The 21473-nt window shown below is 40.8% G+C and overlaps 1 protein-coding gene across 1 annotated transcript in view; it reads right to left on the bottom strand.

Annotated features, from left to right (window-relative positions):
• Positions 1-1042: 1042 nt before the first annotated feature.
• The window catches only part of st8sia4 (ST8 alpha-N-acetyl-neuraminide alpha-2,8-sialyltransferase 4), a 105681-nt gene continuing 85250 nt past the window's right edge, over positions 1043-21473 (bottom strand). Inside the window, exon 6 of the mRNA XM_059644727.1 lies at positions 1043-1259. Within this exon, the coding sequence (XP_059500710.1) occupies positions 1253-1259 (7 nt within the window). The 3' untranslated portion in view covers positions 1043-1252. The remainder of the gene's footprint in view (positions 1260-21473) is intronic.

Below are 21473 nucleotides of genomic sequence, written 5' to 3'. Positions count from 1 at the left end.
GACCAGCTACTTATGATGGCAGAGTGAATGTTTGCCCTTGTCCACCTCTTGAAGGTTAGTTTTCATTTCTTGTAAAAACCAAAACTTCTATTTTCTGAAACACTTCATTCATAATAGAATAATAAGGCCCCTGGTAAGTTTTGTTTTGTTTGTCTCTTTAGAACGCTGTTTATTACTATATTACAGTTGGATGACGTCTCATCTGGCATAAGAAGTGCTAAGCAAGGAATACTAAATGAAGATTGTTTTAAAAAGGAGCTCAATTCCCAACACTCAGACCATTACAGAATTCCACCCATAGACTATGAAGAAAACAGCTCAAGAAAAATTGAGAAGTTTAGGATTTTTCCATGCCATGTGCAATGTATATATTTTCCTACAAGAATAAAGAGGAGGAAAGGAAACACTAAAGTCACGGTGGTCAAATAAGGAAGCAAATAAAAACATGAAGGTGAAGCAGAGGTACTGTAGACTCATCCCAAGAGATAGATGGAAGCACAGTCTTCCAGACATAAGAAAATCACTCAATTACTCAATGCATGAAATTTGCTGAACACTGATTAGTTGAAAAATATTTTCTACAATCAGGCAAAAATCAGACTTCAATACATTTTACCTCAAAACTCACCCAAGTTACCAGTGTACATATGATGTAGAATTCTCTTTGATTCAAAGAAGCTTTGAGGATTTTGCCTGCAGAAATCTTTGTTACCAACTGCTCAGAACAAGGCTGGGATTTGACTCCCAGGATTTCTACAATGATTTGTAGACTATTTCAATCACTTACTTAAGAGAGAACATTGCCTTATTTATACCCCGGTGTGTATATTAACCTGAGCAGCAGTCAAACCCATGGGTGTGAATCAGCTTCCTGACTGCTCTGTTAATGTTCTGCTCCTTTGGCCCATGCTGTAAAATACATTCATTGTACTTCATGGACTGCATCAGATGATGTATTATAGGCAACTTCTGCAATATTAAAAAAATCTGTCATGTTTTGAAAATTTTTAATAACATTTTATGGTAGAAGGAATGACACTGATGCATTTAAACAATAATGTACTGCGGGTTGACAGTGGAATATAAATTACACACAGTACTTACATTTACAGTCTATTTAATCAAAGCAAATAAAGTGGCTCCATCACTGGGTTCAATAAATTGTCACGGTAGCCTCGAGTACATGCTTGCTCTGCTGATCTGTTTCTCTCTTCAGGAGAAAGTCAGTCTCAAAATCTTAAAGTGATATGGATTATAGCCTATAGAGAAAATATAGTTGAAACTTGATGTAATTCAGTTGGTTGTCACAGAAAGTGGATGCACAATACAAAATAGAATTCATTGGAAAACCATAAAATTGTAATGAATTGCCGCAAAGAGATAATAGCTGCAAGTCACAATCTTGAACTGCATTTTTTTTCATCTCCCACATGCCCTCCCTCTTTTCAACTCCTATGACTTTACTCACAGTCTTTTTCCAACTTTTATCAATTGTGACTACATCAAAATGTGCGCACATTCATGATTCATCTATTTCACTTTGAGAATGGAATTTTTTTTACTATTGCTATTATGGAATATTAAAAAGAAAGTTCTTATATGCACAGTTTTGTTTGATTAATACAAGACAAAATGTGTACTTGGAAATAATAACGCATATAAAGATTGTCAAGGTAATATTCTTCCTTCAGGCTGTTGAATTATTTAAGTATGTAATTTGTAAAAGATACATAAGTCAGCTTAGCTATATTGTCGATCTTAGATAATATTGCTTCAAGCAGTACCTCAGCAGAGTAACGATTTGGTGGGTAGTATATTTTTAAATTGGAACCTATTATCACTGTCACACATGATAAATCTGAGAAAAAAATTTAGGGAATGTAATAAGATTGATGCATTCAAACAGTAGCGCATTGCTTTTTGTGTGGATCTTATATGAGACTCTTGCATTTCATATTTTAATAATCACATGGCCTGAATAACTGTAACAACCCGCATCATTTTTTATGGCAAAATCCAAAATTTTTCCGTCATCTTCTGAACGGAACGAGGATACAAAATTCTTCTGCGGTGAGGTGGTGGTGGCTTGCTGGTTGTATCATCGGACTAGCTACACAGACGTGGCTGATCTGGAGACATGGGATAAAATCCCTCAATGGCAGATAGTGAATTCTGATGATGAAATTTGAATTCAATAAAACAAAATCTGAAATTTAAATCCAATCTAATATCAACTATGTAGCAGGATGGTCGTTGTTTTTATAATGATCTGGTTCATTACTGCACTGACCTATTCATCCGCATCAAATTACTACAAAACTGAACTGAAAGGGCCATCTGGCATGGACCTAGGCACTGGATAAATAATTGCATACATAGCCCTGCCAACTCTGCAAAGTCCTCTTGGCATATGCAAAATCTGGGAGAAATGTTCCACAGGCTAGTCAAGCAATACCCTGGCATAGTCATGGTCATGCAATCATACCTTGCAGACAATGTTTCAGACCCCATCATCACTATCCTTGAATATTTTCTGTCTCACTGGCAGGACAGACCCCCCAGAGATGCCAGCATAATAGTTTACAATAAGGCAGGATTGCCCTAGAAATCTACAACATTGACTCCACTCCATGACATTTCATAGCATCAGGTTAAATGTGGGAAGGGATACCTCCTCCTTATTATCAGCTATGCCACTCATCAGCAGAAGAATAATTATGCCATCATGTTGAACACCAGTCAGAAGAAACAATGTGTGGTAACAATGTCAAAAGTGGGGGACTTTAATTTCCATCATCAGGAGGCGTTCAGTAGTATCGCTGCTGATTGAGCTGGCCAAGTCCCAAAGGTTATAGCTGTTAGATTGAATCAGATTCAGGTGGTGTGAAAAAAACCAGAGGGAAAAATTTGCTTGACCTTATCTTGGGCAATCTGTGAGTGACCTTGCAGAGATGAAGCGTCACATTAAAGATGATCTCTACTGTGTTGAGTGGCATTACCACTGTGCTAAATGCAACAGAAGCAGTAACTCAAAACTGGGCATCCATGGGGTGCTGTGGGCAATCTTCAGCATTAATTGTATTCAGTCATAACCTCTAACCTGATGGCCTGAATAATCAGTCCCCCCTACCACCATTGTCATGTTACAATTACAACAAAGCTGGGAGGTCAACATTGGTTCACTGAAGATCGGAGAAGGGCATGCCAGGGGCCACAACAAACACAGTGAAGCTGCACAGCAGGGCTCTTTGTATGTCTAACATCAAACAGCAACATGCAATAGACAGGATACACAATCGCACTATCAAAAGACCAGATCTAAGCTCTCGGTCCTGCCGCATCCACTTGTGAAAGTAACGGATTATTAAACATCTAATCGGAGGAGGATGGTCTGCAATATGTTCTACTCTCAGCAATTGGATAGCCCACCTCTTCAATGCAAAAGGCAAGGTTAAAGTATTTTCAAAAATCTTCAGCTTAAAGTTTTGAGTGGCTGTTCCATTTCAGTCTCCTCCAGAGGTCCTCAGTGTCACAGCTGACAATCTCCAACCAATTTGATTCACTCCACATACTATCAATAAATGGCTGGAGACACTGGGTATTGCAAAGCTATAGGTCCTGACAATAGTACTAAAGGCTTGTGCTCTAGAAATCTCCCACTAGGATCTAACCAACAAAGTATCACCCTATCAGTCTACTCTTAATCAGTAGCAAAGTGCTGAAAGACGTCATCGACAGTTACATCAAGCAGTGCTTATAAAGGAATAACCAGCTCAATGACACGCAGGCTGGGTTACACTAGAGCTACTCAGCTCCTGGCCTCATTACAGCATTTGCCAAATGTGGGCAAACAGCTGAACTCCACAGTAAGTTGAGAGTGACTGCCCCTGATAGAAGGGCAGAATTTGATTGTGGCATCAAGCCAAACGCCCAGCAAAACACGAAAATCTGGGGTAACTCTCCATTGGTTCAAGCCATACCTGCTATAAAAGAAGATTGTTGTGGTTGTTGGCTTTCAATTGTCTTGCCCACAGGGCACTGCTGCAGGAGGGCTTTGGAGTAGTACAATTGACTCAACACACTTTAGCGGTTTCATTAATGACCTTCCTTCCATCATAATTCAGAAGTGGGGATGTTCACTGATGATGGCACAATGTTCAGCACCATTCATGACTCCTCAGATACTGAAATAGTTCATATCCATACGCAGCAAGACCTGAAAACCACCCAGGACAAAGCAATCCCCTTGATTAGCATTCCATCCACCACTTACAGTATTTACTGTATTCGCCAACAACGCATCGTTGTGGCCGTGTGGACAATTTATGAGGTGCATTGCAGTAATTGACAAAGTGTCCTCTAAAATAATCTTCCAAACCCACGACCTCTACAGCTTGGAATGGAGGCAAATGCACTGGAGCACCACTACATGCATGTTCCCCTCTAAGGAATGCACCATTCTGGTGTGGTACTTTATTGTCATTCCTTCACTATTGATGGGTCAAATTCCTCAAATTTTTTTCCTTATAGCCATGAGTGTTCCTATAGCCCAAGGGCTGCAGTGGTTCAGGAAGACAGTTCACCACTGCCTCATCCGGGTCAATGCTGTTCTAACCAGTGATGGCCATCATGCATGCACAAATTTTAAAAATGTCAAAGTGCCCATATTTGCACATTGTGACCCACATAAAAAGTTGTAAGTTGTGCAGCTTTGAAACATTTGCTTTTGGGGATATAACTACATAAGTTATTAATTATGCAGAAAAAGGTGATTTTTCCATTGCTTTGCAGAAAGGACAAATGCCATTTTGTGACTGGCTTTACACAGGCATTTGCCATTTTAGCATAAACTGTGATTAATCTGACTATTAGACATCTGTAAATTGTTTATAGAGACAGGCAAATTCTGAATTGATCTCAGTGTAAATTTTACTTTCTGCCAGATTTGTTTTTAATTCAGGCAATAACATTGACACTTCACTGGAATGCCAATGAACTATTACTGAAGCTGCTCCTAAAATGATAAAATATTTATCACATAGGGCAGATTTTCTTACAACGTCATCCAAAAATATATAATCTTTGCACACAGAAGCATTTATGAATGTCAGCAGTGTCAGCCAGGGAGGGATATTCAATGACATCTTCAATGGGTCAAGTGACTGAGGAGACCAGCTTTAGGTAACGTAATTATTAAAGGACCAAGGGAGCACTCATTCTTCAACAGCAACAGGTTAGGTTACTCAACAAGCAGTGCTGTGAAATGGAGCATGTATATTGTCAGTTCTGTCCGATGCAAGGGCTCACATTGTATGGGGGCCTAAATCAATTGAAGAACACCAGTTACAATATTTCAGTCAAGCTCCTTTTTGTTCTGGGTGGGTGGGCTGGCAACACAAGTTCAGAAAATATTTCAGATGTATTTTCAGCAGACCTTATCAATAATTTCTAAACAAAAGAAAAGTGACATCTCATTTTAGCTCAATTTCTGCTGGAAAATTTACCAGCCATATGGCAGTAACAATTCTGATTCAGTCTACATTGCCCTGGCCTGGAAAATGCAATGGTTTAATTGAGATCACTAAAATCTGAAATCAGAAATTCAAACATTTCTGGTTAGATATTGTGAGCAATTTTGGAGTAAGTTTCATTAGACTGATGTAAAATCACTTAATTTCTGTTGTGGGTACTGAGCATTGTAGACATATATCAACCAGTTTAAATGACACAACGATATGATTTTATTTGCAGTTTCCTACTGTATGATTCCATCCTCTGGTAGTCAATCTAGTCAGGAGCTGAGGGAGTATTTGAAGTCATCACCTTCAGTAACCAGACGTCTTGGGTTTTGGCGAAGCGCTTAAAACAAATTACAGAACAGCCATGTTGTGTAGCACTGTACATACATATAAACAATTCCCTTTTGCAGAGTAAACTGCAGTGTTCTGCATTAATAGCAACAAACAGAAAGACAACATGAAAGGAAATGAGTAATGATTCTAGATGTTATTTTGGATATTGGAAAGAAAGATTGACTCATCCTGTTTCGGGTTCGTGTTCAAACATTCTACATCTGTGAGCTGGGTCGCATGCAAAACATCAGTTTAGAGGCTGAGCAGGAGCAGATTGCTTAATGTTGTACGTAGTCAGAAAGGGTTCATACTGAGGAGTGCCATAAGTGCCATCCACTGTGAGGATGTCATGTGGGCTCATGGGTTAAGCCCAAAGGAGTGAGATCTAACAACTGGTCCTCCTCCAAGTCCCTGAAACAATGCAATCTGTAGCTAGCTGCTAATGTACGATAAAATGCACCTTGTTAGTGACAAGGGCGCCTCTAGTTAAACCAGGAAGTGGCTTTCGTTTATCACATGAGATGAAATTACTCTCCACATTGAGGTTAACCTGCATCATGAGAAAGGCACTCTTATAGTGCTAAATAGGGCAGATTTTGATCAGATCTAGCAATTCAACACTGGGCATCCATGATGCGCTGTGGGCCATCAACAGCAACAGAATTGTACTCCAGCAAAATCTGCAACCTCATGGCCTGGCTTATCCCCCATTAAACCATCACCATGAAGCTAGGGGATCAACATTGGTTCAATGGAGAGTGCAGGGGTGCATGCCAGGAGCAGCGCCAGGCATTCCTAAAAATAAATCACCCTGATGAAGCTACCACATCAGACTGTTTGCATACCAAACAGCATAATCAGAAAGTGACAGAGCTAAGCAATTGCAGAACTAACAAATCTGATCTAAACTCTGCAGTCCTGTCACATCCAATTATGAATGGGTTGTGGGGTCTTTTAGACAACTCACTGGAGGAGGACGTTCCACAAATATTCCCATCCTAAATAATGGAAGAACCCAGCACATCAGTGCAAAAGATAAGGCTGAAGCATCAGCAGCAATCTTCAGCCAGAAGTCTCAAGCAGATGATCCATCTTGACCACATACAGTGATCCACAACATCACAGATATCAGTCTTCAGCCAATTTGATTCCCTCCAGATGACATCAAATAAGGAGGCATGGGATCCAGGAAAATTTGGCTGTATGATACAGAATTGGCTGCCCAATAGAAGACAGAGGGTGGGAGTAGACAGAAAGTATCCAGCCTGAAGCTCAGTGACCAGTGGTGTTCTGCAGAGGTCTGTTCTGGGACCTCAGCTCTTTGTGCTCTTTATAAATGGCTTGGATGAGGAAGTGGAGGGGTGGGTTAGTAAGTTTGCCAATAACAGGAAGGTTGGTGGAGTTAAGGATAGTGTGGAAGGTTATTGTAGGTTGCAACGGGACTTTGGCAGGATACAGAGCTGGGCAAAGAAGTGGCAGATGGAATTCAACCCAGGAAAGTGTGAAGTGATTCATTTTCAAAGGTCTAATTTGAACGCAGAATACAGGGTTAATGGCAGGATTCTTGGCAGTGTGAAGGAACAGAGGGATCTTGGGGTCCATGTCTATAGATCCCTCAAAATTGATAGGGTTGTTCAGAAGGCATATGGTGTGTTGGCTTTCATTGGCAGGGAATTGAGTTTAAGAGCCATGAGGTTATGCCGCAGCACTATAGAACTCTGCTTAGACCACACTTGGAATATTGTGTTTAGTTCTGGTCGCCTCATTACAGGAAGGATGTGGAAGTTTTAGAGACAGTACAGAGGAGATTTACCAAGATCCTGCCTGGACTGGAGGGCAGGTCTTATGAGGAAAAGTTGAGGGTGCTAAGTCTTTTCTCATTGGAATAAAGAAGGATGAGAGGTGACTTGATAGAGGTGTACAAGATGATGAGAGGCATAGCTAGACTGGATAGCCAGAGACATTCTCCCAGGGCAGAAATGACTATGATGACGGGGCATAATTTTAAGGTGACTGGAGGTAGGTAAAGGGGAGATGTCAGAGGTAGGTTCTTCACACAATGAGTGGTGGGTGAATGGAATGCACTGCCGATAGTGGTAGTGAAGTCAGGTACATTAGGGGCATTTAAGCAACTCTTGGATAGGCACATGGATGATAATAAAATGTAGGGTATGCAAGGTAGTTTGATCTTAGATTAGGATAATAGGTCGACACAACATTGTGGGCTACAGGGTCTGTACTATGCTGTACTGTTCTATGTTCTCTATTTAAGTGATTGGAGACACTGGATACTGCAAGGTCTATGGGTCCTGACAACATTCTAGCAATAGCACTGAAGTCTTGCGCTCCAGAATTTGCTGCTCCCCCAGCCAGGCTGTTCCAGTGCAGCCACAACACTGGCATTTGCCCAAGAATGTTGAAAATTGCTCAGGTATGTCCCATACACAAAAAGCAGGGCAAACCCGAACCGGCCAGTTACCGCCCTGTCAGTCTACTCTTGATCATCAGTAAAGCAATGGAACATGTCCTCAACAGTTCCGTCAAACAGCACTTGCTCAGCAGTAACCTAATCAGCGACACCCATTTTGGGTTCCAACAAGGCACTCAGCTCTTGACTTTATTACAGCCTTAGTTCGAACAACAGCAAAATTCCAGAGGTGAGCTGAGAGTGACAGTCCATGACATCACGGTCACATTTGAACGAGTGTGGCATCAAGAAGACCTAACAAAACTGGAATCAATGGGTATCAGAGGGCAAGGTCTCTGATGGTTGGAGTTATACCTGACACATAGGGAAATGATGTGTTAATGGTGGTCAGTCATCTCAGCTCCAGGACATCTCTGTAGCAGCTCTCCGGGTAGTGCCCTAGGCCCAACATCTTCAGTTGCTTTATCAACGTCCTTTGCTCCATCATAAAATCAGAAGTGGGGATGTTTGCTAATGATTGCACAATGTTCAGCGCAATTTATGACTCCTCAGATATTGGCAGTGTTCATGTTCATATGCACAAGTTCTGACTAAATCTCAGGCTTGGGCTGACAAGTGCCAAGTAACATTCAAACCACACAAATGCCAGACAATGACCATCTCAAAATAAGGGACAATTTAACCACCATCCCTTGACATTCAATGGTGTTGCCATCACTAAGTCCCCAATATCAATATCCTGGTGGGGTTACCATTGACCAGAAACTTAACTGTACTCATTATATAAACGCAGTGACTATAAGAACAGGTCAAAGGTTAGGAATACAGTGATGGCTAACTCACCTCCTGATTCCTCAAAGCCTGCCCAGCATCTACAAGCCACAAGACAGGAATGTGATGGATTGCTCCCCATCTGCTTGGATGATGCAACTTCAACAACAGTCAAGAAGCCTGACACTATTCAGGACAAAGCAGCCTGCTTGATAGACATCACATCCACCAGCATCCTCTCCCATCATCACTACACTGAGTAGCAGCAGTGTGTGCTAACTACAAAGTTAACTCCCACTGTCTGATTTCCATTTGTTCTGAAGTGGATCACAGGAGTGTGAGAATGAAACTTCTTTATGATTTGAATAGGATTTTCACGGTTTCAACATTTGCTTCAATCTCTTTGAAACTGGACTTAGTTGGTGCAGAGCAGTTTGATTTGAACCCAAATTGAGTAAAGCACACAGACTTAAAGAATTGACTGGAGTTGCTTGAAGTAATGGATACAATTTATATTTTTATGCAGTCATAAAAAATAAAAAGAATGCAAGCTCTAATCCATTCAAATATGCTTTCTAACTCAATTTAAAAGCACAGTGCCTGTGTTCAGAAAGGAATATGTTGGCATTCCTGACAGGCGTGCATCTGTCTGGAATCAATAAACATTTAGCATCAGTCTGTGTTTTGTCTGTTAGTGTCAATACCTTTAATAAATTTGAGTATAAAGCATGGCATCTTAGACATTTCTTGCCAGAGATATTATCTCTAATCATGTTTTCTACTGGCATATTATGAATTCAGTAATCAGGTGGGGATAAAACAGACTGCTGCCCAAGACCAATTTCAACTTTATGGTAAGTTTGAAGATTCTGACAATTCCCTTTTGGAACTAAATTCAATTTTGTCAAGCAATCTCACCTTGGTTAAAATTACAATTAAACTGTTAACTTACTGGTCAATATCAATTCATCTAAGATAAAAAATACTGCCAACTGGAATATTTTTAGCTTTTAAATCTCGGAAGTCAGTGTTATCTCCTCTTGCAAACTCATTTTCCCTTTTGGAATAGTAGGGAAGTGATAGAAGGATTGCCAAGCTGATTATCAGCTCTTTGAACCTCATCATGGGCACTCCTGAGAGACAGGATGGGAACCCAGAGCTTCTAGCCTAGAGATAGGGATGTAAGACTGTACCACATGACATCTGTGAAGCTGTTGTAGTTAATGCAAATTATTTGGTGGTTTTAGCATTTGCCACCATGATGCAATTGGAAAAGCACTTTAAGTTTTAATTTTAAGCAATTTTTAAAGAACTACAGATGCTGTAAATCAGGAATAAAAACAGAATTTACTAGGGAACTCAGCCGGTCTGGCAGCAACTGTGAGGAAAAATCAGAGTTAGCGTTTTGTGCCTGGTGACCCTTCCTCAGAACATTTGGACAGGATTTGCAAGTTTTCAACATTTGCTTCTATTTCTTTGAAGCTGGGCTTAGTTGGTGAAACGCAGTTTGATTTGAATCCAACCTAAGTGAAACACACAGACTAAAAAGGTTGACTGGAGTTGATCGAAGTAACAGGTACAATTTCTATTTGTTCTGAGGAAGGGTCACCGGACCTGAAATGTTAACTCTAATTTTTCCTCACAGATGCAGCCACGCCAGCTGAGCTTTTCCAGCAACTTCTGTTTTTGTTCCTCATTTACAGCATCTGCAGTTCTTTCGATGTTTATGACATTTGACAGTCTATTTGACTCTCTGCCTGATATGAATTTTTATTGGCCTGTATATTTTATATACCACCGTTAACATAATATTGTTTTGCAAAGCTTCTTCAGAAGGACATTATAAAAAAATGGCATTGAGTATCATAAGAATATTCTGGGTCAAACAATCAAAAACCTCGTCAGAGGTACGTTTTATAACAAACATGAGGCAGGTGGGTGAGGAAAGCTGTGAGGGAATTCCAGAGATTAGGGCCTGAGCAGCTGAAGGCTCAACCACCAATGACAGAATGATTAAATTGAAGGTTGCACAATACTCCACCACTGGGGAAGTATCAGATATCTTGGTGGCTGGTGGTTTTGGAGGAAAATGCAGCTTAAGGAAGGGGCAACGTTATGAAGGGATTTGAAAGCAATGATGAGAGTTTTAAAATCGAGATGTTGCCTTTTTTGGGAACCAGTGTTGATCTGTGAGATCGTAAGATGATAAGAAATAGGAACAGTATTAGGCCATTTGGCTCCTCGGGCTTCCTCTGCCATTCAATAGGATAGTGGCTGATCCAACAAGCCTCATGTCCATTTCCTGCACTTTCCTTGTAATCTTTGATTCCCCTACAGATCAAAATTTATCCAACTCAGCCTTAATTATATATAAGATCTCTGCCCCCAAACCTCTCCGTAGCAAGGAATTTAAAAGTTTCAAAACAATCTAAGAGAAGAAATTATTCATTATCTCAGTCTTAAATTGATGCCTGTTTATTCTCAATGTCTTTGGTTTTAGACTCTCCCGTGAGGGGAAACATTCTGTCAGCATTTATGCTGTCAAGCACTTTAGGAATCCCATACATTTTAATGAGATCAATTCCAATTCTTCTAAACTCCAGTGAGCAACTTCTCAATCTGTTTACCCTTTGCTCAAAAGACAATCACTCCATACCATCGATAATCCTATTGAACCTTCTCCGAACTGCCTCCATTAAAAAAAGTATCTTTCCTTAAATAAGGGATCCAAAACTGCTTACAATCCTCCAGATATGGCTGCACCAGCACATTGTATGGTTGCAATTAGCCTTCTCTATTCTTATACTCCAATCCCCTTGAAATAAGGCCATTGCTGGCCTTATTGAGCAGTTTTGACCCTTCATGGACATCAAAGATGCCAGTCTTCAGTCAATTCAATTCACTCCACATGATATCAAGAACTTGCTGAAAGCATTGGTTACTGCAAAGGATATGGGCCCTGACAGCATTCAGTAATATTATTGAAGTCCTGGGCTCCACAATGAACTGATTCCTAGACAAGACGCTCCATTACATCTACCTGTAATATACATGGCAATATGGAATATCACCTAAGTAAGTCTTGTGAACAAAAAATAAGGATGATCCAAGCCAGCAAATGATTGCCCTATCTGTCCGATCTCAATCATCAACAAAATGATGGAAGGGGTTGTTGACAGTAATATCAAGCAGTATTTGCATAAGAATAAACTGCTCACTGATATTCAGACTGGATTTCCCCATGACAACTCAGCTCCTGACCTCATTATTACTTGTTAGAAACATGAACAAAAGTGCTGAACTCTAGTAGTGAGTTGACAGTGACTGCCCTTTATATTGATGCAGAATTTGATGGAATATGACATCAAGGAGCTCCAACAAATTGGAGTCAATGGGAATCGGGGAAGAGTCTCCACTGAATAGACTCATACAAAATACAAAAGAAGATAGTCACGGTCAGGGCCTGGGAGGTGATACATCAGGCCTAATAACTGGGGCCTGAGGAGCCAGGGTGCCTGGTGTGCTCATGTTTTGGTTGTGGACTCTGTAGTCAGATTAGGGGAATTTTGGATGGTGACCAGCAGCAGTACTGAAGTCTATGATTTCTGTTCCTGTCCCATTTGTGGTTGTGGGAGGTCAGTCATCTCAGATCCCCCAGGGCTTGTCTGTATCAGTTCCTCAGGGCAGTGTCTTAAGCTCAACTATTTTAACTGCATAAGCAACAAACCTCCCACCATCATTAGGTCAGAAGTGAAATGTTTGCTGATTAATGCACAATGTTCAACAACATTCACAATTCCTCAGATACCGTTTTCTTTGTTTGACTCAAATTCCATTTCACTGTTTTCCCTAAATGACGAGCACCTTTGGAAACTTGCCAAAGTGTTTTTATTTCTATTTCAGGGACATTAAACAGACTTCTGAAAATAGATAAAACAAAGAAGTGTGGAATCTGGAAATCTGAAACACAAACAAAGCTTGTTGGAGGAACTCAGCAGGTCTGGCAACATCTGTGGAGAGAAAACCGCATTAACATTTGGAGTCCAATTCTAAAGAAGGGTCACTAGACTCAAAACCGGTGGCATAGATTACATAATTGATCGATGAATTAGTTGTATGAGGAAGAACATTTCTTTCATTTGGAAGGTGGTAGGGACCTAGAATTCATTGACCAAAAGACTAGAAGAGGCAGGAGCTGCCATCAAATTTTAAAGACCACATGAAGAGTAGTATTCTACAGAACAACAAATTGATTACAGGAAAATGGGGAAACAAAAGCCCACAAGCCAGAAAAGAATTTTTTTAAAAATGTGGGCGTGTTAAGGCAAGCTAAGCTTCCTATTTCTTCTTAGCCTGACTACAGAATTAATTGCATTATCCTTCTTTAATACCTCTCCACCGTTGTCCAGTCAGGAAAGTTCCTGCTTGATTTTTTTTAATGCATGGAATGTGGTTTCAATGATTACGCAGCACTTATTATCCATTCTGAATTGTCCTGGAGAAGAAGGTGGCTATTGATGCTGCCTCACAGTGTCCGGGGCCTGGGTTTGATTCTACCCTTGGGCAACTGCGTGTGTGGAGTTTGCATATTCTCCCCATGTCGGGGTGGGTTTCCTCCAGGTGCTCCGGTTTTCTCCCACAGTCCAAAGATATGCAGGTTAAGTAAGTTGGCCTTGCTAAAAACAAATTGCCCAGTAGTGTCCAGGCATGTGCAGGTTAGATAGGCGAGACATGGTAAAAATCCCATGCAGGATTATGAAGATGAGTCCTTCCAGCAACTTCTGTTTTTGTAAAAACGTAGGGATCATTCTATAATTTATGCATATTAAAATAGAGGTTGGCTTCTGCACCCCGCTTTCAAAATGATTGAGTGTAGTCAGGTTGTTTAGTCTAAATTACATCCCTTATAAACATGCATACAACATGGTGATCTAGTTAATATGATTCAGAAGTGCACCAAGTGCACATTTAAGGGTACCTGAAGGTCGAAGGAAAGGATGACAATGACAGCAGCTCTTAAAGATCTGTAAGATTCCATTCATATCATTATTGTTTTTAAGAGCTGTTCTGCCACAAAGCTGAAGCAATGGACCTAAAACCAAGGTGTAGAAGAATCCTACTGTTGGAATGCAGTTTTCAGGAAGTCCTCCACACCAGGGAGGTGTTTTGAGTGATGGGCATTTTCCAATTACGAGAAACAACAAATGACTGAATGTCAGTTGCAGAAAGGGTGAGTATAGTTTCATTAATGTCATACAATCAATGACGCAAATGAGAAAGAGACGTGCTGGCCTTTGAATAGTTACTGAGGTTAGTGAGCTCATGTAGCTCTACTTCCTGCTTTGGGCAGTTGAAGCTATGAATCAGGTGGTTGTGGATTTGAATCCATTCCAGGCACAGGATTTTACACTGAATGTGAGCTCAATGCCGTCCAACAAAAATCCCAAGGCATGTGAACCTCCACTTAGCTGTCCCACCTGCCTTAATTTCTTAGGCAAGAGCTTTTGAATTAGCACAGGGTGGGACTTGCATCCATCCTCAGGAGAACCCCAAACCGTGGCTGTCAGTTCTCCACGTAAGCAACATGAAGCCATGGCTGCTTCCTTTTACTTAAGCAATCCTTCACAACAAGAATGATTTTTTGCCCCTCTGGAACTATGAACCCTGAGATGATTAACAGTCCAACGCTGATCAACACAGTCTGCCACAGGTCGCAGTGTTCACATTTTCAGAAGCTGTTCCCACTGCTTACACTTGACTTCTACTTGAAGCTGCTAGAGATATTCAAAATGGTTGACTTCTTCATGGACGCTTCTTTTCCAGTTTGGTGGTGATGGCGTGGTGGCCAGGGTAGAGGGTGTCATAGTGGGGGTTCGAAAATCGACAGAAAACATTTCCGTGAGTCAGTCGAGATTTAACACATTTTCATGAAAGCTTTGAGGACTTCCTTAAAGTGTTCTCCCTCCTGGTAACTGCTTAACATGATGGAGCTTGGAGACAAGAGCTTGTTTTGGAAGACGTCTTCCAGGTTTGTGAATGATACGCCTCAGCTTATTGAAAGTAGCCAGTGCTTAACAGAAGCTAGGGATGTTGGCTTGAAAAAGAATGCTGGTTTTTAAGCATCTTTTCTGCCAGTGGATTTTAGGATTTTGTGGAGACATGGCCCAGGGATTTGATTTTGATTTAGATTTTTAGATTTTATTGTCATGTGTACTCAAGTACAGAAGTACAAGAGTACAATGAAAAGTGTATAATGTCACCATGCAACGTGCCATATTAGGTACCAAGGTACTTAGGAATGAAAATATCATAAGAGAAACAGAGTTAAAATGTCAAGCATTACTTCATAGATTAAGTAGAAAAATAAAGAAATAAGGTAATACTGAACATTAAAGTATTTCTTAATTTAAACTAGGAATAAAGGAATAAGTTAGAAATTCACCAGTCTTTGATGAGACCTCCGTTCATCTCGATCTCTGGGTAACCTCAGCTCCGTGCTCTTGGCACCACTGCCACAGATACCAATGCTGTCACCTCTCTGATCTCTCCTGGTGCCTCAGGAACATGCCGGGCTATGACCCACTCACATGTCGAGCCAAGACAACGCCATGAGCTGCCAAGAAATTGGGTAGAGATCCACCAAGCTGTCATAGCATGCAGGGACCAGGCTGAGTTCTACCACAGGCTACCAAGAGTCATTGAGAGACCAGGCTGAGACCTGTTATTTCTGCTGTGGTCCTGCAGGATGCCCATCACCTTGTAACATGCTTTGATTTGCTGAGTGACCAAGGGGCCATGAACACGATCTTCTCTGAGGGACATGACCATGATCACGATGAAGGTGTTGCCCTAGCCAATGGGCAGACAAACCAGGATGCTTGGAAGACGGGTGCCTGAGCCATGTTGAACTGGTAGAGCCAGAGTGGGTAGTTATGAGGAGAAATCCACACATTGCCACAGGATAGTTTGAAGCCAAGGAGAGAGGTGTTTGGCAGGCTTTCAGAGTCTGGCCTGGTGCTGCTCAGGGACTGCTCAGCCTCAAACGCCACCACCAAAAGTATATCATCATCCTCCCTGTCCTGGAAGCCATTCCTCAGGTCAGGATTGCCACAGGGTCAATCTCAATGCTGGTCCCTCCTGGGAATGGGACTGGGCCCGAGATTGGGACATTATGTTGTCCCAGCTCTGACACAGTGTATGCTGCTGCCCACCACTCATTCGAGAAACTTCTTGGGAGCGATCTAGGCGGTGGGTGCACCCATCTGAAATATCTGCTGCGTCTGATGAATACGGAATGGCAGGGAATACTACTGTCCTGTGGACTGTGAACACGGTGCCAGCTTTGAAGTTTTTCTCATCAAAAACTCTGTTCGTCAGATGGCCAAAGACAAAGTTGGTACATTGGAGAGCATGTTAAGTTTCAACATCTTATCATGATGAAACTTAACCTTGCTGAAGCAGGGTTCTCATGGTATGAGAATTGGTCCATGTTATTGACTGGCTTGCCATGAATCTCGATAGCAAGGTCACCGATGTCTTGAAACCTAACCCTCCTGAAAAATTCCAAGAACTGAACTGCAAAAGTTTAATTCGCTCTTGGGAAACTCGCATATTTTTCCAACCTACTCAATGAAGTTCCCCCACCAACTATTTTAAAACCTCAAGGTATGCCCAGGAAACTCTACCCCATGTTTCTGTGGTTTCCCACAGTTCCATGTTTCTGAAAGTTTCTGCTTAATGTAGGTCAAATTAATAATTTCTGACTCTTAAATTGCTGAATCTCAATTGTTTTGCATTAATTTGCACATATGGCTTAACACATTGCTGGTAGTAAATTACTCTTGAAAACTGCAAAAAAATTTCCCAGATCAATATACTGGAGAAACAACCTTCAGAGTTAGAAATAAACATATCAGCTAAAATACATTGCTTTTGTTTAAGCAATGTTAATGGACTTGCTTTTAACATGAAGTATATGGAAGGATGTTAAATTTATCTTCTTTACTGTGCTCTCCACAATTAGTTTAGTTTCTAAATATTCTCAAATTCAGACTTTGTTCTGGGAAAGGTACCAGGATCATTTGAAACCATCAAGTCCAAAAAAGTTGTTTGACAATGTTGGTGGCTGCATTTCTGCACAGTTGAACTTTGTCAAAAGTTATCAACAGAAGTTGGTTGAACCAGCAAATATTGCATGAGGTCAATGTGCAGACAACATTCATTACTATTTTAGCAATTAAGAATATTGGATGCAGTTTATAGCAGTCATTTTTATGAAAAACCTGGCAAATCTGTCATTTGGTGCTTCTTCTGCATCTGAATGAATAACCTATGAACATTTCTGGAATAACAGTGGATGATAAATATATTTCCTGATAAGGTTTACACATTCCTTTTGTGCTGTTCGGAATTGGCGATGACCGGCAGCTGGAATTATTTAGTATTCAACTAGTTCAGCATTGTCAGTCTTCACTATGCACATGTTAAATAAACATGATTAGGTAGACTTTTTGATCATGTTAAATTCATGTGTTGACAGGACACTGATTTCAGTGGGCATTTAATGCAATACAATCTAAGGTTTGCACATCTGTGGTTTCTCTCAATTAAGCTCTGGAATCACAGTTTCTTTGAATGGAGTATCACATGATTTGAGTTGACTGGCAATCCTGTGTCATTGTTATTCATATTCAAAGACAATTTTTCAAGCATTTCATCAGACTAATATCCAGGATAACTAATATAGGCATATTGCAAAAACCGAATACTATAAAGAACTGTCTCTAGGGAGACACAAAGCTGCTGTCCTTAATCAGAATCAGCAGATATCTCTAAAGTAAAACAAAGAACTGTGGATGCTAGAGATCTGAAACAAAAACAGAAATTGCGTGAAAAACTCAGCAGGCCTGGCAGCATCTGTGGGAAAGAAAGCAGAATTAACATTTCAAGTCTGGTGACTTCTTCAGAGCTCTCTCTGGTGAAGACTCACTGTACTTGAAATGTTAACTCTTCTTTCTTCCCACAGATGCTGCCAGACCTGCTGCTTTTCTCCAGCATTTTCTGTTTTTGTCCTCTACAGACTTATTTCTGCATTTCACACCGAAGAAAATGCAAATTTCATTTGATTGGTAACTGTCATGCAGTTTGAATTAGGGTATAAACAATGTGCTTTTGTTTTGTGAGTTCTTCACCCTTGCTCAGGTCATCCTGGGTAGTTGAATCAAATGTAGACAGAAAGTTGTGAATTGGTCTTGCCATTCATGAATCAGGCAGAGCAACTTGGATGCTTGGGAAATAAGAACAAATGAATACTTTAGGTAAAATTACCCAAAAGTGGCGCTTTAGGCCATACTGCTGAATTCTTAGAAACCTAGTGGGATAATTTAGGAATTTGGGCAAGTTCACCTTCGTGATTGAAATAACTCCACAGAGGTCTGTATTCCATCACCAAGTCATCGTTATTTATACATAGCAGTATCTATGGTATTCAACCTTTCTTTATGTCAGCCAGTGCTCCCTATTTGGACAAGATGAATAGCCCCATCCAGGGAACTCATATTCTATGAAGGCCAGCTGGCTGAGCTTGTTATAATCACTACAATGATTATCAAAACCAACCCTCAACTTCATGTCAGCACTCGGTTCAACTACCTAGGAAGACTTGAGAAAGAGGAATAACATTTAATTTATTCATTCATGGATTTTGGGCATCACTGCCTAAGTTAGTATTTATTGTCCATTCTTAATTGCCTTTGATCTGAGTGAGTTACTAGGCCATTGCAGCAGGCAGCAAAGAGACAAGCACATTGCTGTGGATCTGGAGTTGTAGGTAGGCCAGGATGACCTAAAGTAGATTAATGAACGAAAAGGGTTTGCAATGATGCTGATTACATAATCACCATCAGACTAGCTTTTGTTTTACTTTTGAAATGCAGATCATTTTACCATTTTCTGTTTTGCAATTTGAACTTATTCTCCCCAGAACATCAGTCTGGAATTCTGGATTACTAGCCCAGTGTCATTTCCAGTATGGCACCATCTCCCCAGACTAGCAAAGAAAAAAGAAGATTTGCACTCCAGATTAAAAAATATATTAGAATTGTAAATAAAATGAAATTTGAATACCTTTGTTACTTTTGTGGATTATTTTATGGATTAGATAAAGAGCTATTACACCAGCAACTGTTTTCAATTAGTGTCTTGAACTGTTAGACTCAGGCTATCGAGATAATAAGCCTGCAAAGCAGACAGGAGAAAGTTGTCAAAATAAGGTAAACATATCTGAATGTATTCCATCAAAGATCAACTCATTTTACCGGGTGTTGCCTTGCTTCCAATTATTTAGATAGCATTCAGAGCAAAGAGGAAAGGCTAACTTGCTAGAAGAAATTTTCAGGAATATTTAGTTTTAACTTTAATTATATAATACCTGCAAAAGTCAAGATGTTATGCACAATTTAAGTTTAAATCTTTCATGGTCTTGCTGTTCCCTATCTTTGTAACCTTTTCCAGGCAGAGAATCTGCCTGTCCTGCATCAATCGGTTCATCCAAATTGTTTAGATTGAATTGTAATCATGCAGAAATGTCTTTCCTGGCTTACCATAATCGTGTGATCTCTATTATCTCTCTCACACACACAAATAATAGCATGTAGTTGACAGGGTTAAGTGATTCCACAAACAACGGATCAGAACTAAGCTCTGCTATCCTATCACATCCAGTCATGAATTGTGTCAGACAATTTAATAGCTAACAGGAGGAAATTCCAAAAGATGCGATGAAGTCATGCTGGACTTGAAACGTCGACTTCATTGTGTTGTTAGACCTGTTGAATTTCCCCAGCACTTTCTATAATTCCATATAGGACCTCCGGCATTTGCAGAGCTTTGCTTTTATTCAAATATATCTCCATCCTCCATGATGGGTGAGCACACCATACCAGTGTAAAAGGTTATGCTGAAACATTGTCAATCAGCTTCAGTCAGAGGTGCCTAGAAGATGGTACACCCTGGCCACTGTCTGCAGTCCCCAACATCATCGATGCCACTCTTTAGCCAATTTTATTCAATCTACGCGATATCGAGAAACAACTGAAGGTGCTGAATACCTCAAAAACAACGGTTCTGACAATACCACAGCAACAGTATTGACTCTTGATTACCAGAAGCTGATGGAAAGAGGGTATCAATAGTGCTTTCCTGTGGCAATTGCAAAGGTAGAACCCGACACTGATGCCCAGTTTGTGTTCCACCAGGGCCACTCAGGCCCTGACCTCATTACAGCCTTGACTCAAACGTGGATAAAAGAGCTGATATCCAGAGGTGAGATGAGAGTGATTGCTCTTGACATCAATACATTTTCTCAAGTGTAGCATCAAAGAGTTCTAGCAAAACTGAAGTAAATGGAAATCAGGAGGTAAGCTCCCCAATATTTGGAATCATAATTAGCACAAAAAAATGGTTAAGATCGTTGGAGGTCAGTCATCTCAACTCCAGTATGTTTCAGCAAGAGTTCTTCAGGGTTGTGTCCTAGGCCAAGCCATCTTCAGCTGCTTCACCAACAACGTCCTCTCCATCGCAGGGACAGAAGTGGAGTCATTCGCCAATGATTGCACAACGTTCAGGACCACTTGTAACTCAGTAGATACTGAAGCTGCCTGTGTCTATATGCAGTAAAATATAGCCAATATCCAGGTGATAACTCACAAGTAACACTCCCAGGTCACACGTGCAAAGCAATGATGATCTCCAGCAAAAAAAAACTGCTACTTGACAATCAATGGCATTATCCTGAGGTTTTCACTGTTCAGAAACTGTACTGGACCAACACTGTAAATGCTGTGGCTACAAAATAGGCCAGGTGCTAAAATTTCTGTAGTGACTAACTTATCTCTTCGCTTCCCAAAGCCTGTCCACGACTAAAGAAAGCACAAGTCAGAGTGTGATGGAACACGCCGTGAGTATGGGATGAGTGCAACCCAACAATGCTCAAGAAGCTCACTAACATCCAAGTCAAGCCTGCTCACTTCACTGGCATCCCATCTACCACTTTCAACATTAACTCCCTCCACTGCCAACACACGGCAACAGCAATGTGCGCCACCTCAAGTCTCACGGCAGCAACAAACCCACATTCCTTCAACATCAACTTCCAAACCCATGGCCGCTCCTACCTTGGGAAACAAAGGGCAGCAGATGTGTGGGAGACTGCCACCTGCAAATTATTCCCCAAGTTATACACCATCTGACTTGGAATAAGTTGCTGCAATTTCACTGACACTGGGTCAAATCCTGGAACTCTCTTCCAAACAGGACTGGCGTTGTACCTGCACTTAACAATGCCAGGTCGCCACAACATTCTGAAGCATAATTAGGAAACAAATGCCAACCCAGCCAGTGATGCCCATATCTCATGAATGAAT

This window comes from Stegostoma tigrinum, chromosome 3 (genome assembly GCF_030684315.1).
Source record: "Stegostoma tigrinum isolate sSteTig4 chromosome 3, sSteTig4.hap1, whole genome shotgun sequence".
In the NCBI taxonomy this organism is placed as follows: Eukaryota; Metazoa; Chordata; class Chondrichthyes; order Orectolobiformes; family Stegostomatidae; genus Stegostoma; species Stegostoma tigrinum.
Note: the sequence above shows the minus strand (reverse complement) of the source record. Positions and strands in the feature narration are given on the sequence as shown.